Raw genomic sequence first — 15,650 nt, 5'->3', positions numbered from 1 at the left:
CGAGGGCTGGAGAGATGGCTCAGTGGTTAAGAGCATGGGCTGCTCTTCCAGAGGACCTGGGTTCAATTCCCAGCACCCATATGGCAGCTCACAACTGTCATAACTCCAGTTTCAGGGGATCTGACACCTTCACATCAATGCACATAAAATTTTAAGTAAATATATATGTTTTGAGGTTCTTGTGATAGCAGCGTACATACACATCCAGAAGTAACGATGGCACTCACAAGAGAGGTCAAGGCTGAGGAGAAAGATCTAAGACATAAACACATCGGTGTAAGTTAAGAGTAGTTGAGCTTGCAAAGGAAAAAGAAAGAATGGGAGAAAAGGGAGATGTGGCTGTGTTCATAAATCTGGTGATCCCTTTTGGCATCTTGAAAGGATAAGCCAAAGAAGCATGGTTGTCAAAAAGAACAAAATCCTGGAAGGGGAGAAGGGTTGACAGGGACCCAAAAGGGTGAAAAGACAGAGCTTTGCAGATACTGTGTACATTTTACTGATAATGTAGCACAAAGTCTGGTGACAGAGTACTGGAGGTGGAGGAAGAGAGTTTGGGGAAGGGCAGAGAGAAGAGGAGGAGGAAGTGAAAAGGCAGGAGGGAGGGGAGAGAAGGAAGAGAGGGGAATGAGGAGGGAAGAAAAGAGAAACGATTCAGTATCCTTATTGCTTGGTCAATATGGAGAATCTTGGTGAGATGCTTGTGTTTATTGGAATGAGGACTGGTTGACAGTGGGTTAGGGTGTGAATACAAGGTGAGAAAGAGGAAAAATAGTATTTCCAAAATGTATCTCTAAGAGAGAAAAGGAACTGAAGGGAACAACATCCAAGAAGGAATTTTTATAACATGATGAGAAACATGAACATAATTATAATTGATAAAAGGAGGTCCTGGGAAAAGTTGGTGGCATTAAGATCTGATTGATCCCAGGTAGGTGGAGGCCTCAGGGTCTTGACAGAGAAGTGGGATTTCTCATCCTGCAGCACTGGAAGGCAAGTGAAAGTACAGGTACATAAACTTGGGGGAGGATGGTGAGGAGGGGTGAGTGAGGGAAGATAAGGTGGAGTTGCCCTCAGTTAGTTCACAGGCAAAAAACACTGCCTTCTTAGAGCAATAGCGAGGTAGTTAGGGGAACGGGCCTCAGACGGTGATGGACATTTGTTCAAAGGGTGAGTGGTCAGGACAAACCCCAGCCATCTGAACATGCCCTCACCAAGTCCATCATGGCCAAGATGGAGCCTGGACAACAGCCAACTCTCTCAAGTAGATCACATCTAGTCAAGAAGTCTGCTGGTGTTTGCCACTGTGGTCCAGCTCTAGGGGGCCTGTTTTGTACTGTATGCTTGACATCATGTTATCCTAATTCACTCCAAGTCCTCAGTTTAGATCTGTCTGATTCCTCAAGCGTCTAGAAAGAGTAATAGTAATGGCTTTACATGTTCCAGTTCATTGTACTCTCTCAACATATGGATACCCCACAGCTTACAGCTGAGCAGACTGAGTCATACCAAGGCCACACATCTTATCCAAGACTAGACAGGCTGGGATTCAATTCCAAGTTATCTGTCACCAGATGTTTTGCTCTTTTTATTTTTTTTTCAAGTTTTATTTATTTACTTATCAGTTTAGACATAGAGTCTCCCTATGTAGTCTGAGCTGCCTTAGACTCGCCGGCCTCTTTCCGTAGTCTCCAGAGCATTGGGATTTCAGGTGTGTGCCACCATACCAGGCTGAGCCATGGCTCTAGCTTAATTCCCATGTGGCACTGCTGTTAAAAGCCAGGAAACCTTTGAGCTGGAAGGGAATGTAAAGCCGATCCAGGGAAAGGTCCTTCTTTTTTGCAAGTGAAGTCCCTAGAAGGGAATGACTCAGAAAGAGGAATAACAGTAACAAGAGAACTGAGCCAAGACCCTCTCCTGCTAGAGATCTACTGACTGCCCAGCACCAAATGCCTCTGCCTCTCCTTCCTCCAATCATGAGCTCAGACAAGGCTGTTCTTCCTGAACCTGGGATTTGCCTGTTCTGTGTTTGTGACGGGTTAAGTTCTACATGGAGTGTGTGTGTGTGTGTGTGTGTGTGTGTGTGTGTGTGTGTGTGTGTGTAAGAGAGAGAGAGACAGAGTAATGGTATGATCACAGAGAAACTCCCATGATCCACACACTTCTTCGTCTCCTTATGTACGTGAAACTGAACAGCCCTTCTTTCTTAATTTTCTGACTGGGTAAAGATCATAGAGTAATGCAGCCACTTGTGCCAAAAATAGTGAACCTGAAAGTTTTACTTACAGTTCTCAGTTTTTTCCCATCCTGTTTAGACTTGTGGGTATCACTGTGACCATTATATCCATACAATTTTTTTTAATTGAGTGACTTAAAAGAATTTTAATTTTCAGCTGGCTTTGGAGTATGGAAGGATTATAAACTTGCCTTCAAATATTTTTACTTGGCCTCTCAGAGTGGGCAGCCTCTCGCCATTTATTACCTAGCCGAGATGTACGCCACTGGAACAGGGGTGCTGAGATCATGCAGAACGGCAGTGGAGGTAAACCCGGGGTTTCTGTTACAGCTCTTCCATTAGTCACATAGAGTAGGCCATTGTCTTTGTTTTATCACTCTTTTCTAGCGGTTGGCAATGAACACCACCATTTGACAGGAGGAAAAACAGGAGCGTAACTTAAATTGGGAGAGAGAAGGAGAGAAATGACCCCTTCCTCTCTGGAGTTTGGCTCCTCAACACAGTCAGAGTTGGCCTCTGGATTCTGTTTAGAAGCTCTGTTTCAACCTTCAGTCAAACCATGAGAGCAACCGGGCACTCCCAGTGAGACTGGGAGTCACTACTCCAGAAAGGCAGGCTTCACTTCGCCTAGAAAACAGAGCCCACTCCATCCCAGAAAACAGGGTCCTTAGATTTTTGATGATTCGGACGACAATTGAGAAAGTGGGTTCTTTCAGCCTGAGCCAGTAATGTACTTTTCAAAAGAATGCTTTTAGGGCCGTAATGCCCTTCATTGATTTATTAAATATGTCCGCTGCACCAGTATAAATACCTCCACGTTGCAATCTGGTCCCTCTGAAACTCATTTCCAAAGCTGCCAGCTAATAATCTATCTTTAGATTTGTTCCTTTGCCAACTTCCTAATGAATTATGTATGGCTAACCTCTTTTGGTTACATAAGGGCTATTCAGCTAAGTTGACATTTGTCCCCACGGAGCTCTGCACACCTCCCTCCCCATTATGTCACCTATACCCTCAGGCACTGACTTCCCCTTCCTTCTCATTTCCACATCAGCTGTAGCCTCTTCCATGCAGAGCATCAGTGCCTGTAAAATGACACTATCAACAACAAAGCCCTCCAAATTGATATGCTTATCCATCGGAGAGCCTCCAAGCCAGGAAAGTCTATTACACAAATTAAAAGGAGCCGGAGAGCAATTTGCCAGAGACAAAACTACGCTGAGAATCTGTGTGCCTATAGATGTATTAATTTTTCACTCTCAATAATTCTCAAAAGCCAGGCAATTTCAGAAAAAGTTCTTGCCTGCTCAGCCAGCAGAAGCTAGAGATGAGGATCACAGATCACTGTGTGGGATGAAGCTAACTAGCCTGTTTGATTTCTCTTTCTGTCTTCAGCTGTATAAAGGTGTCTGTGAGCTAGGCCACTGGGCTGAGAAATTCCTGACAGCCTACTTTGCCTATAAGGATGGCGACGTAGACTCTTCTCTTATTCAGTATGCACTGCTTGCAGAAATGGGATACGAAGTAGCTCAAAGCAATTCAGCATTCATTTTGGAATCTAGTAAGATACAATATTCAAAATTCCCCAACCATACATATGCAAAAACGGCTTACTATGTCCTCATTTCAGCCTCTTTAATGGAATAGTTCTATTTTTTTTTTTCTTTTTCCTTTTAGAGAAGGCTAAAATTCTGGGAAAAGAGAAGATGTATCCAATGGCACTTCTGCTATGGAACCGAGCCGCCATTCAAGGTATAAAACAGATCAAACTAGGCACATAGCTGGACCATAGCCATGGCTATTCATCTGCTATGCTTCAGCTGTGTTGTTGGGCACAGAGGCAGAGAGGTACCAGGGTGTCGAGCCGAGAGCACTTCAAATTATACTGCTGTTAGAGGTCATTTCTGAGAATTCATTTTCTTCATCAGTCTCAAAGTCCCTTAGTTTAGCAAGCCCTAGGAATTTGTCTCTGTCTCCATGGTACCAGAACTGTTGTTTGAAACATGATAATTTTACTCAAGAAAACAATTTTCTTCATCTGGCTTTAGTCATTCATTTGCTGAGTTGTTTACTGAGCTAGCCTGAGCTGTGACCTGTGGCTCTGTGAGTCTGTAGGCAAAATTAATTATGTGCCGACTATGGTTGACTTTTCTCTTCTAAAATGAGACGCTGATGTTGACAACACACTTTAGAGCTTTACTCTCACCGTCAATACATTTAAATTAAAAAAAAAAAGTGGGAAGATCCTTTCTCGGCATCCTCAAGGCCTTCCTACTCATTGGTTTCACATGTGGTAAGGAATGCACACCATCATTGCTCGGAATAGTACTGTCAGGTGGCAATTGAATCACCGTGTCCCTCCTCATTTCCCCCCTAAAATTATAGTATTAAAACCAGAGAGATGCCGCCGGGCGTGGTGGCGCACGCCTTTAATCCCAGCACTCGGGAGGCAGAGGCAGGAGGATCTTTGTGAGTTCGAGGCCAGCCTGGGCTACCAAGTGAGCTCCAGGAAAGGCGCAAAGCTACACAGAGAAACCCTGTCTCGAAAAAAAAACCAAAAAAAAAAAAAAAAAAAAAAAAAAAAAAAAAAAAAAAAAACCAGAGAGATGTTGCACAGCTGTCACGGTTGGCATTTGGACGTGTGAGGAACTCTAGCAATAAGAGAGAAATTTTATTTCCAATTAGGTTTCCTGAAATCATCTCCTGTTAAGGCTGAATCATCCCTTTTAACAGGAAGTAATAGGATAAAAAATGATTCTCAACTGATGCTAATATGAAGCAGAGGAAAAAAACCCACAGTGGTGCCTTCACAGACCCAGCTGAGCTGGTTCGACAGCAGCAAGCCGTCAATGCGATTTTAGTGAGAAATTCTATGTTTTGTAAAATGCAATAAAGACCTTATTTGGAGTGAGAAAACAATGCCAGCAATCTCTCAGCCATGGCAAATCAGCTCAGTTGCAACAAATACACGTTTATTTCAAGCCAGGAAATGGTGTGGAAATTAGACCAAAGAAAAGGGAAGCTGAAAATGAAGAGACATTAATATTAAATAGAATACACACACACACACACACACACACACACACACACACACACACACACAGAGCTTGCCAGGTTGCTCAAAATCATCGTGTCAAAAAGGTCAGACATACCCATCTCAAAGTTATGGCTGCTGACTGGCTCACAAAAGGTAGGAAATCTAATAATGAAAACTTTCAATTAGTCACTAATGTTTCTTTTAGCAGCTGCTTCATATGAAGAGGGTACTGAGACATCAGGGCTCAGAACTACCTTGCATCTGTGGAATTGCAGTAGAAATCTCTCTCTAGTCAACAGATCTATCCAGGAGCCTGTCGGAATTGCCACAGGCACTTGTTAGGGTACTGTTGCTCTGAGGACAGGTTTGTTCACTGTCCTCCAGTCTCAGGGACTTGGGGGATCATGCTCTTAACTGAAAAGCTTAAGAATACACAAGTGTCCCATCCCTTTGTGACTATGGCCAAGAAGGAACCTTGTGGTCAGTATGACAGCTTCGAACAAAATTAGAGATGGAGTGGGTTTCTCTTTGACGCATCATGTCTCTCCTGGCCTCTAAAATTGCCCTTGCTGGAGTGCCATCCTTGCTCCCACTTGCCTGTACATTTTGTGTTAATTATGTAGGAAACAAAATCTGAAACCTAGAAACCTAGTGTCTTCATCAGCTTAAGACTTTTCAAGTGTTACCTCTGCTCAGATGGAAACAAAGATGGCTCGTGGTGTCACATATCTATGAAGTATCTGTGCTTTAACAGGAGACACTAGAAGTTTAGAGGAATCTTGTTACCCAAAGGTATAACTTAAAAAAAATCCACTGCACTGGGCCAAATTGAGAAAGAATTTTTGAAGAAGTCCTATATCTCAAGACATGCCTCAGACCCTAATACATATGGTTTCCATTTTCCAAGAAAGCTTGGATCTTGTGAAACATTGGCCACAGCTGAGACAAATGTCCAACATGAATTTTCCCTCATCCTTTCAACCGACATTCCTTTAGGGAACAGAAGCATGGCCATCTCCTGAGATACATACACACACTTAAAAGCCATTTTTAAGTGGCCTTCAAAAGAATGATGCCACAAATCTTTAAAAGTAATGTGATTTCCTCCCTCCTTGATATATCTACATATCCATGTTTATTAGAAAGTAATATCCTAAATTACCTCTTGGGAAGGCATTTTCTAAAAATATCCTAGCATGATCATTCCATAAATATTTATCAAGTGCCAGACTAGGCTCCAGAACAATTTTAGTAATTAAGAGCCTTGGAGTTCTTGCATTGCCCTTATGGGGCCACTGTCACATGAGAGTGAAGTTTTAGAAAGGAATTCTAAGGGCAGGAAAGATAGGATTCAGTTTTCCAGGAGTTGTTGTCCTGTCTCTAAATACAAATTTGTGTGTACTTTATCATTTCTTTCGGAACATTATAATCATGAATTGTATCCTGCAATGAAGACTACTAGCATTGAGTGTTGTGTCTTGTGTTTCATATCATATATGGAATCTTAGCTGTGAGATTTTGAATATTCCTTGTATACACGTATATAAGTGTATGTATTCGGTGTTTTTACAGCTTATTAGGTTGATTTACTGAGGACTACACATGAGTCACTTGGGTTACTATTCTCTCTCTCCTATTTCTCTCAGGGAATGCTTTCGCGAGAGTGAAAATTGGAGATTACCATTACTATGGCTATGGGACTAAGAAAGACTATGAAACGGCAGCCACACACTACAGCATCGCAGCAGACAAGCATCATAGTGCACAAGCCATGTTCAATCTGGCCTACATGTATGAACATGGCTTGGGTATCGCAAAGGTAACTGCATTGGTTCAAAGCTAGTAACGACAGCTGTGCAAGGAGAGAAAATTTACAAATGTTTGGAATTTCATTGATGTCATCAATGTAGAAGAAAGAAAAGAGTCCCTCTGCCTCATGCTAACACATATAACTACCCTTTTACCTTCATATCTTCATTTATACCAAGTACACAATTAGTGAGTGGAAGAAATCTAATTTGGACCAATTCTAATTCATACATCCTCTCCACTTTTTCACTGATGTGACTTATGCATCTCCACCAATTCCTAAACTGTCAGTCACAACAGCAAGGTGGAGTGAGGCCCAATCTATAGATTAAGGTGGCATTCATTAATCCAGAAACATCTCAGAAAGCCATTATCTCCAATAACACCATACTGGGCACTCTAAAGAGAACCAAGAGACGATACAGACCACATCTGGCTGAAGGCATATTCATTAATGAAAGCGAGCCAACAGTACAAACACTAGTGGGGAAACCCTTTAGTCAGTGGGCGCAATCCGGCAGAGATGTGTTAGAAGTCTGAAAGGAGGAGGCAGGTATGCTAAATGCCAATATTAACCAGTTTTGGTTAGGTGTGATAGACAGACAGACTGAAATATTGAGGTAAGCACTCTGCCCTTGTGTGCATCAGGAATCTACACTTAGGATATAAAGTCATTTGGCCAAGTTTGCAGAATTTCTTTAGTGGTGGATCCAGAATTTTATGCAAAGCATGTCTGATCCCAAACATTTTCAGGAAAAAAAAAAATGGGACTGACAAGAGTCATTCTTAGTAACAAAGCATGTTTCTCTCCACAGTGTTTATATTCCTAAATATTTCTAGAGTGAAACACTACTGGCTGGCTGTGTTTTCTTCTTCAGTTCAGTAGGACTAGCGATTCAGAGTCACTGGTGGGGAGTTTCCTGAGAATTGGCCAGGCAGTGCTGTCTACAGCCAAAGGCTTCTTAGGCCCGACTGCCGAGTGATGCAGACCCCTCTGTCTTGAGCTCCCTGCAGCCTGCCTTTGCCTGATCATTTCTCATCAGCCTCCCAAATCCGGCCAACTCCAAATCCAGCCCAGTTTCCCATTCCTAGCAGACGTGAGCTACCTGTTTGTAAAATGCACAGGAGCAAGTGGTTCAGTTGGGGATTTCTCCGGATGTCATTCATTGATCTTCCACTTCCCGCTGCCATCCATATCAGTGAAACAGAACTAATGATACCTGGCCAACCCCCCAGTTTAGAGAAGGAAATGAACAAGCCTGTGTGAAAGGGCCTTGGAGTTAAACAGCATGTGGAAAGCTGGGCGGTGGTGGCGCAAGCCTTTAATCCCATCACTCGGGAGGCAGAGCCAAGCAGGCGGATCTCTGTGAGTTCGAGGCCAGCCTGGTCTCCAAAGCGAATTCCAGGAAAGGCGCAAAGCTACACAGAGAAACACTGTCTCGAAAAACCAAAAAATAAATAAATAAATAAACAGCATGTGGAATGATGTCATTTAGATCAGAGGGGAATTTGAACAGCTGCTAAAGTTTCAATAAGATTCTGGCTTTTATTCATAATTCCTCATATAAAACACCAAAACCCAAAAAAAGCCATGACCCCACCTTAGTTACCTCTCCTACCCAGGGGGACTCAAAACACGACTCTCTCTTAACAGCCACCTCCTCACCACAGTGAGACCATTTTCTCCTGTGTCCTCAGAGGCAGAATGGAGCATCCTCTCACGACAGGAGGCCAAGATGGCAGAAAAGAACAACACACTGTCCAGGGCCCAGCTTTGGGCCATCACCCAGAGGCTTTGGTTCCCCCCAGACCCCCCCCCCCCCCGCCCCCAGTGAACCTCTTCACTATTCAGACAGCAGCTGTTGGGACATCCATTCCACACTAGAAATACAGCCACAGGCTCTTCTCTCTGACCCCTCTTCTAGTCTTTCCTGCCAGGTTTCCTCTTAATTCACAGGTCGCTCACTGTGATCAAACTGATCAACTTTCCTCACTGGAGGTCTTACGGATTTTTGTTTGTTCCTCTGGTTGTTGTTTTGACAGAAAGCATCTACATTAAAAACCGGGGTGGGGTGGGGGGCAAATAAAAACCAAAGAGAAAAAAAGAAAGAAACCAGGAGCTTCGTTCGATCTCCTTTAGATTTAGCTGATGAGAGATCACTCCATTTTGTCCTTACTGATCTCTTCATTTAGCAATTAAAAAAATAATCAAGTGTTTAGGGCAAACTTTATTAATTTTGTCATCTCAGACAAATTAATAAAGTGACTCTGATTTTCAAAAAATAAGCATCCCGGCAAGTTCAGGCCCCAAACTTATTACAAAGGTGTTAGGAGCATGACATTTCTAGTGTTTATCATCACATACTGTCCATTTCTTCAGTGAGGCACTTCCCAGTTCTTGTTGCCCTAAACCTTCACGCGAACCAGTGAGGAAAAATGAGTGTAATGTCACTTCCAGAGAGCCTCTGAGAATGTAAGAAGGTTGAAGGGGTCATGTTTGGTAAAACCTTGAATTCAAGGAATGGAAGTGAGGTATCCATCAACTATTGTGGAGTCGCTGTAAAAATAGGAACCTCTGGTGCGCTCTTTTGTCTTTGGGAACATGCGCTGGACCTAAGGTAACACAGACGACTTATCCAAACAGCCTCACTGAGAAGCACCTCAGTGGGCTGCTTGATCTGCTTGATCCAAACTCAGGGTCAGGACAGACTGCATCGCTGTAGGAACATGGAACAACGCCTCGTTTCCCAAATTCCTTCTCTGCCAGAGATGTGAACAGAGGAACGGGGGTTCCTCCAAAGTTCACCCTGGGGAACTAATGGGGCGTGGGGGGGGTAGGTAGAGGGGGGGGTGGGGGCTCTACTTACAGAACATGAGTCAGGAGTTACTGACAGGACAGTGGGTGACCCCAAAGCAGCCACGTTGGCAAGTTTTTATCCAGCATGGACGTTGGCTTCTCCATAGCTGAAAAGATGAACCCCCTCCCCTGAGCTTCCCAAGCCTGTATACTCTAGCGCCCCCCTGTGGCCACGTGCAAATAGGACAGACTTACAAACGGCTGTGAGAAGCAGCTGGGTACCGAAATGAGGGCCCAGTGACCCTCCCCAACTCCTCCTGCTGTGAGGGGGTGTCAACACTCCAAGCCCAGACACAAGGACCATCTGCAAGCAGACCCAGTTCACCTGATGAAGATGGCGACTGTTTTGCTGGAAGGATGGTAAAATTAACTGAGGATAGGAACTTAAAAGCATTCAGCTGACAAATTACTATGAGACTCTTGCAGTTTATATTTTTAAATTATTTCAGAAGCTTAACCATGAACAAAGCCTGCTGTCCATTCCTACTGGCTATTTCAACTGTCTCAACTGACTCTGGATCAGGTCTGAATTTTTTATCACGTTGGTCTGTTGCAAAGGCCACGTGGTGCCTTCAATTCTGATGTTCTCCCATTACGTTTCTACCAGAAATACCTCTGCCCACTAGAGATTATAATCTCTGGTCTTTAGAACAATTATAGAAGAATGCCTGTCTTGTTGGACTACATTTCCCAACATCCTTTGCATCCATGTATCCCCGCCCCTCCTCAACAGCTTAAGCGAAAGGTGCCATTTGTGCTAAGGCAGTCAGTAGGCAAATGGAACTTCTTCCCAGTCACTTTGCACTTTGTGGATGGAACACAACAGAAAGCAGAGGCTCTGGGGAAATACAGAACCACTTAATGGAAAGAGTCCCTTAATTACCAGTGAAGAAAATCCTCCACCACCTAGGAACATCCACGTTAAAGTGTTGATTAAAGGTAAAAACAAACATTTCGGTATTATGTCCCTGAATTTGGGGAGTTTATTTGTTACAAGTGTTAGCATTACCTTAAGGAACACTTAATTCATCTACCACTACTATGTTATTGTGGATAAAGTGTAACTCATTCAAACTGCCACCTCCTTTACTGTCCCCCAAGGGCAATGCAGATAGACAAACACACAAACTGAAAATACCTTACTGGCATTATAAATCCTAGACTTCTTTCTTTAAATTCAATGCCTTCTTTGACTTAACTGTTCTTGATAACAACAACTTCGAATACCATTTTCCTTCTAAATATATTCTAAGCAATATATTCCTCCCCCTCAACTCTTTCAATATATTCCCAGGTTTAAAAGATACCTACTTCTAGAATGCCATGTTATGGCCTGGTTTTCATTCACTCATCGGTATATTTACCAGGTGATTGTTCACACTATGAAGTAGTGGGCTTGGCTCTGGGGTCAGGGACAAAACAAAATAATCTTCAAAGAGATTGCAATGCCCTCTGGGAAAAGCATATCATCTGCTGGAAGAATGTGTATAAAATATTATCAGTAGTACCCTCTGCACTGGAGGGTTATGGTGATTTTTTTTTCCTATTTAGTTCTATAATATCAGTTTCCCCTAATTTCAGAGAGATACAGTCATAATAAGAAAATGAAAATAATTACTCAAACATCCACCTTTCTATTCACATGGTCTATTTTAGTATAGGAAATCTTTGATGATATTAAAATATTTGGGCCTGGAGAACCTGTGTGCCATGCTTCCTTGTCGGAGAAGTCAGCCTCTTGGGCCCATAAGAAGCCATTTTCAACATATGAGCACATTAAACAGTACTGTGGCACACCTGATATTTTAGTTAGAACATGTTCTTTGAGAAGAGTCAGAGATTGATTCACCTAACCTGAACCACTGACTTTAAAGTAAACTCTCATGTACAGAGTACAAGTTATGTCTAAGTTGATTAGGTATTCGGTGGACTTGTTTACTGAGTCCTGGGCATCCTCAGAACAATATATATCAAAAGAAGACTTTTCGTTTGTTTGTTTCAGTGGTATGAACCTTTTGCTAAGTAAAGTCAAGGAATAAGGAGTCATTTCTAGAGTTTAGCAATGCAAATTCCTTTATTTGAGTTGCCCTTAGTAGCTAGAAGCATGCAAGAATTTCTTTTTCTGGAATTTTAAAGGAAGATTTTTATATCCCATCTCAACCCTCTACAAACTTCGAAGTCTGTTGAGCAAGGCATGTATGCCCATCTTACTTATAGGCACTTCTTGCCGTTCTTAAACTCCAGATCCCATAAATGAATGGAGATTCCTATGCCTCAAGAAATAAACTAAAAATGATTAACTTAATTAATCCTTCATTAAATTAATGATGATTAATTTAAGAATTACAGACATGTAAGCAGGAAGATCAGGACTTCGAGGTCAACCTCAGTTATGTAGTGAGTTCGAGGCCAGCCTGGGCTACATGAAATCCTATCTCAAAAATCAAAAACAAGGGCCACTGAGATGGCTCGGCTAGTAAAGGCACTTGCTGTGTCTGGCGACATGGAACTCACATTAAAACGTAAGGCGATCCCACACCAGTTGTCATGACTCCACACATGTGCTGTGACATGTACCTTCACAAACATACAAATAATAACAAAAACCAAAACCAGTAAGTGAACACCTCAATTATTGACAAAAGCTGCCCAGCTCCACGTCATTTGAGTCAATATGCCTTCCACACGTGGGCTGATACAGCTTTAGAAGGTGCACCCCGCTGGCCTATGAACACACACACACACACTGAATGGGCTGGAATTAAAGACATAGACCGCAGGTTACAATGTCTATTTTCTTTCTTGCTAGGAAGATCTGTCCCAATCTCTTGAATTTTAAGTACTGTTAGGTGAGCATTTTTTTCCTCCCAACAAATTTATTTAGCAGACCTCAAAGCTTTAGAAGTCTTTAAGAAATGAGCCAGGTGTGGTGGCACACACCTGTGATCCCAGCCTTCAGGAGGCTGCTCTCTGGAAGATAGTGAGTTCAAGGCCAAGCGTGGGTCACACAGTAAGACCCTGCTTTGGTAGGGGGTCAGGGAGGGAGGGAAGGAATGCAGAGAGAGGAGCAACTGATAAGCAGAACACAGCCGAAGGGACGTCACATGAGAAAAGGGTTAGCGGAGACCCCAAGGGCTCACACGTTATTGAAGCCTAAACCTGGGTTTGAGAACGCAGCTTGGTAGCCTAGCACGTATGAGGTGTTGAATTCAATCCCCAGAACCAAAAACAAAGTGAATTTCTGGGGAAAAAAGAAAAAACAAAAACTCTCCATAACACATAGATGCCCAACAAAAACACAGTTCTGGGAAAGACGCTTTAAAAGTAATACTCCCGCCGAGCGGTAGTGGCGCACGCCTTTAATCCCAACACTCGGGATCTCTGTGAGTTCAAGGCCAGCCTGGGCAACAGAGTGAGTTCCAGGAAAGGCGCAAAGCTACACAGAGAAACCCTGTCTTGAAAAAACCAAAAAAGTGTTTAAAAATACTCCTTAGAAGCCTTTTCCTCCATGTTAAGCAAACAAAATAAAAATAAAAACATAAGCCATAAGTAGTTGGAAAATAAAGAAAATAATTTTCTACCTTGGCATAATTCAATGAGGAAAAAGCCCCAAAAGAATATGGTAACATATCATTCAGGAATCATATTCCAACCTGAGAGATAAAATAGCCTACCCGTTCATTCTGTAAGAATGATTGAAGCCCTGCTAAGCATCTTATTAAACTTAGTTTTGAACAGAGAGTTCAAGACTGTCAAGAACCTGGAGAGAAATAGATAATCACATTCCATGATTCATACTATGGAGATTATGTGATTATTATTACGTAGCTAACTACACTTTTATTTCAGGGATCTGTACTCACAAGTACCTCAAGTTCTTTGCTCACAAGTAGGAGCTAACTAACCCAGGATAATAAGAAGAAAGGGTTTTGAGGCCTATGTTAGCTTTCTATCACAAATGTCCTTCCCCAAAACAGCACGTTTATTTTCTCATGGTCTCTTTAGCTCAAGAGTCTAAATGGCCTGACTCTGCTTATGATCTCCTATGACTAAAGTCAAGGCTAATTCCATACTGGAGGCATTGGGGAGGGCTGCATTTTCAGTCTTACTCAGACTGTTAGCGAATTAAGTTCCCTGAAGTGTTAAGAAGACCAAGCCCCCTGTGGCCTTGCTGGCGGCTCATTGAGCTGCTGCTGATTCTTTCCATGTAACCCCCACATCCCACCATCCAGTGTGGCAAGTTGAGCTCCTCCAGTACTTTTAACTTCCCTCTCCTGCTCTGGCATGATGAGGGTGTAGACCCTCTGCCTACCAGACATAAATTGTGGCATTTCTGGACCCATTCTGCCTACCAGACATAAATTGTGGCATTTCTAACAACAGTCTCTGGTTCTCAAGTATCTGTACCTGATGGGGATGGACTGCTTCCTTTCTAGGACATTCACCTGGCCAGAAGATTGTATGACATGGCTGCTCAGACAAGCCCAGATGCTCACATTCCTGTGTTCTTTGCCCTTATGAAACTGGAAACTATGCATTTGCTCCGAGATATTCTGTTTTTTAATGTAAGTTTGTCTCAAATAGATTTTGAATAAGACACTCTGGGACAAAGTGATAAGGCTTACCAAAGGAGTCTTTTTTTTTTTTTTAAAGTTAACTTTTCTTTGGTAAGTAGAATGCAAAGTCTTGTACTAACACAGCAATTCTGCTTGTTGAGTATGTGTTGACACTATGTAGTACAACCAGTGAATTAATTCAGCAGACACTCTTTCCGCACACTCCATGTTCAGAGTAAGCAGGGATGTGCTATATATATTTGTTCAAAACACAGCTCTTGCCATCAAAATCTGAGACTGGTAAGCAGATGGCAGGTGGCAAGTGGTGCCACAGAGAACTGTAGTTCTTAAGAGTAGAAATTAATTTATTTTTTTTGAGACAGGGCCTTATGATATCATCAAGGCTGACCTGGAAGTCACTGTGTAACCCAGATTGACCTCAAATTTGAGATCCTTCTGCCTCAGCCTTCCCAGTGCAGGTACTACAGGCAAGTGCCACCTTGTCAAGCTAAATTTGATACATCTTCGTGGTTATTTTAATGGTGGTAATTCAGCCTGCGTATGGGCTCTACCCTGAAATAGACCACATCTTCTAAGATGGAAGGGAGCTGGGGGATGGCTTGAGGATAGGGTGGCAGGGGTGGGTTTGTGAGGGGAAACGATTCTGACTCCAGTGAGGTGCTGGGGTTGTTTTCTTTTTTTGACTGTCTGCCTCTTTCCAGCAGTTCACCATGAGATGGAAATGGCTGAAACTGGACAACACCGTCGGACCATACTGGGATTTATTTGTGATTGGCCTAATTGTTGCCATGCTGATCTTCTTGCTTAGAAATCGCCATAGGTAGGCTCTGGACCATCAGGAAACCTGCTCACAGGTTTATGCCAAGCTATCCTCACCCAATAAAGAATTTCCTCATCCAAATCACGAGCTGCTGCAGATTTCCCCACACAGGCTGTGATGGAGAGTGGATAAAGCTTAAGAACTGTCCCAGAGAAACAACTCCAGACTTCCTGCTTAGTTAAGGGGACCATAGCAGGATGCTGAGGACAAGTCATCTAAGACTTGCCACAAATTTGCCATCTTGGTGATCTAGTTCTGACCTACAAAGGTGTCCTCCCCTTTTGAGAGAGCAAGCTGGGTGTCTTGGCTCTAGAACA

The 15,650-nt window shown here is 42.8% G+C and overlaps 1 protein-coding gene across 17 annotated transcripts in view; it reads left to right on the top strand.

The window, feature by feature from the left end:
- Sel1l2 (SEL1L2 adaptor subunit of SYVN1 ubiquitin ligase) overlaps positions 1–15,414 on the top strand; it is a 137,808-nt gene extending 122,394 nt beyond the window's left edge. For 11 of the 17 annotated variants that reach the window (XM_076570735.1, XM_042276352.2, XM_042276347.2 and 8 more), the window contains 6 exons: positions 2,391–2,539; positions 3,629–3,794; positions 3,911–3,985; positions 6,917–7,089; positions 14,373–14,501; positions 15,215–15,414. In XM_076570735.1, coding sequence (XP_076426850.1) covers positions 2,391–2,539; positions 3,629–3,794; positions 3,911–3,985; positions 6,917–7,089; positions 14,373–14,501; positions 15,215–15,337 — 815 coding nt within the window. In that variant the 3' untranslated portion in view covers positions 15,338–15,414. The remainder of the gene's footprint in view (positions 1–2,390; positions 2,540–3,628; positions 3,795–3,910; positions 3,986–6,916; positions 7,090–14,372; positions 14,502–15,214) is intronic. The other 6 variants (XM_076570736.1, XM_016002222.3, XM_076570734.1 and 3 more) reach the window with 1 other exon arrangement.
- The last annotated feature ends 236 nt before the right edge of the window (positions 15,415–15,650 follow it).

The sequence above is a fragment of the Peromyscus maniculatus genome, chromosome 4 (assembly GCF_049852395.1).
Source record: "Peromyscus maniculatus bairdii isolate BWxNUB_F1_BW_parent chromosome 4, HU_Pman_BW_mat_3.1, whole genome shotgun sequence".
In the NCBI taxonomy this organism is placed as follows: Eukaryota; Metazoa; Chordata; class Mammalia; order Rodentia; family Cricetidae; genus Peromyscus; species Peromyscus maniculatus.
Note: the sequence above shows the minus strand (reverse complement) of the source record. Positions and strands in the feature narration are given on the sequence as shown.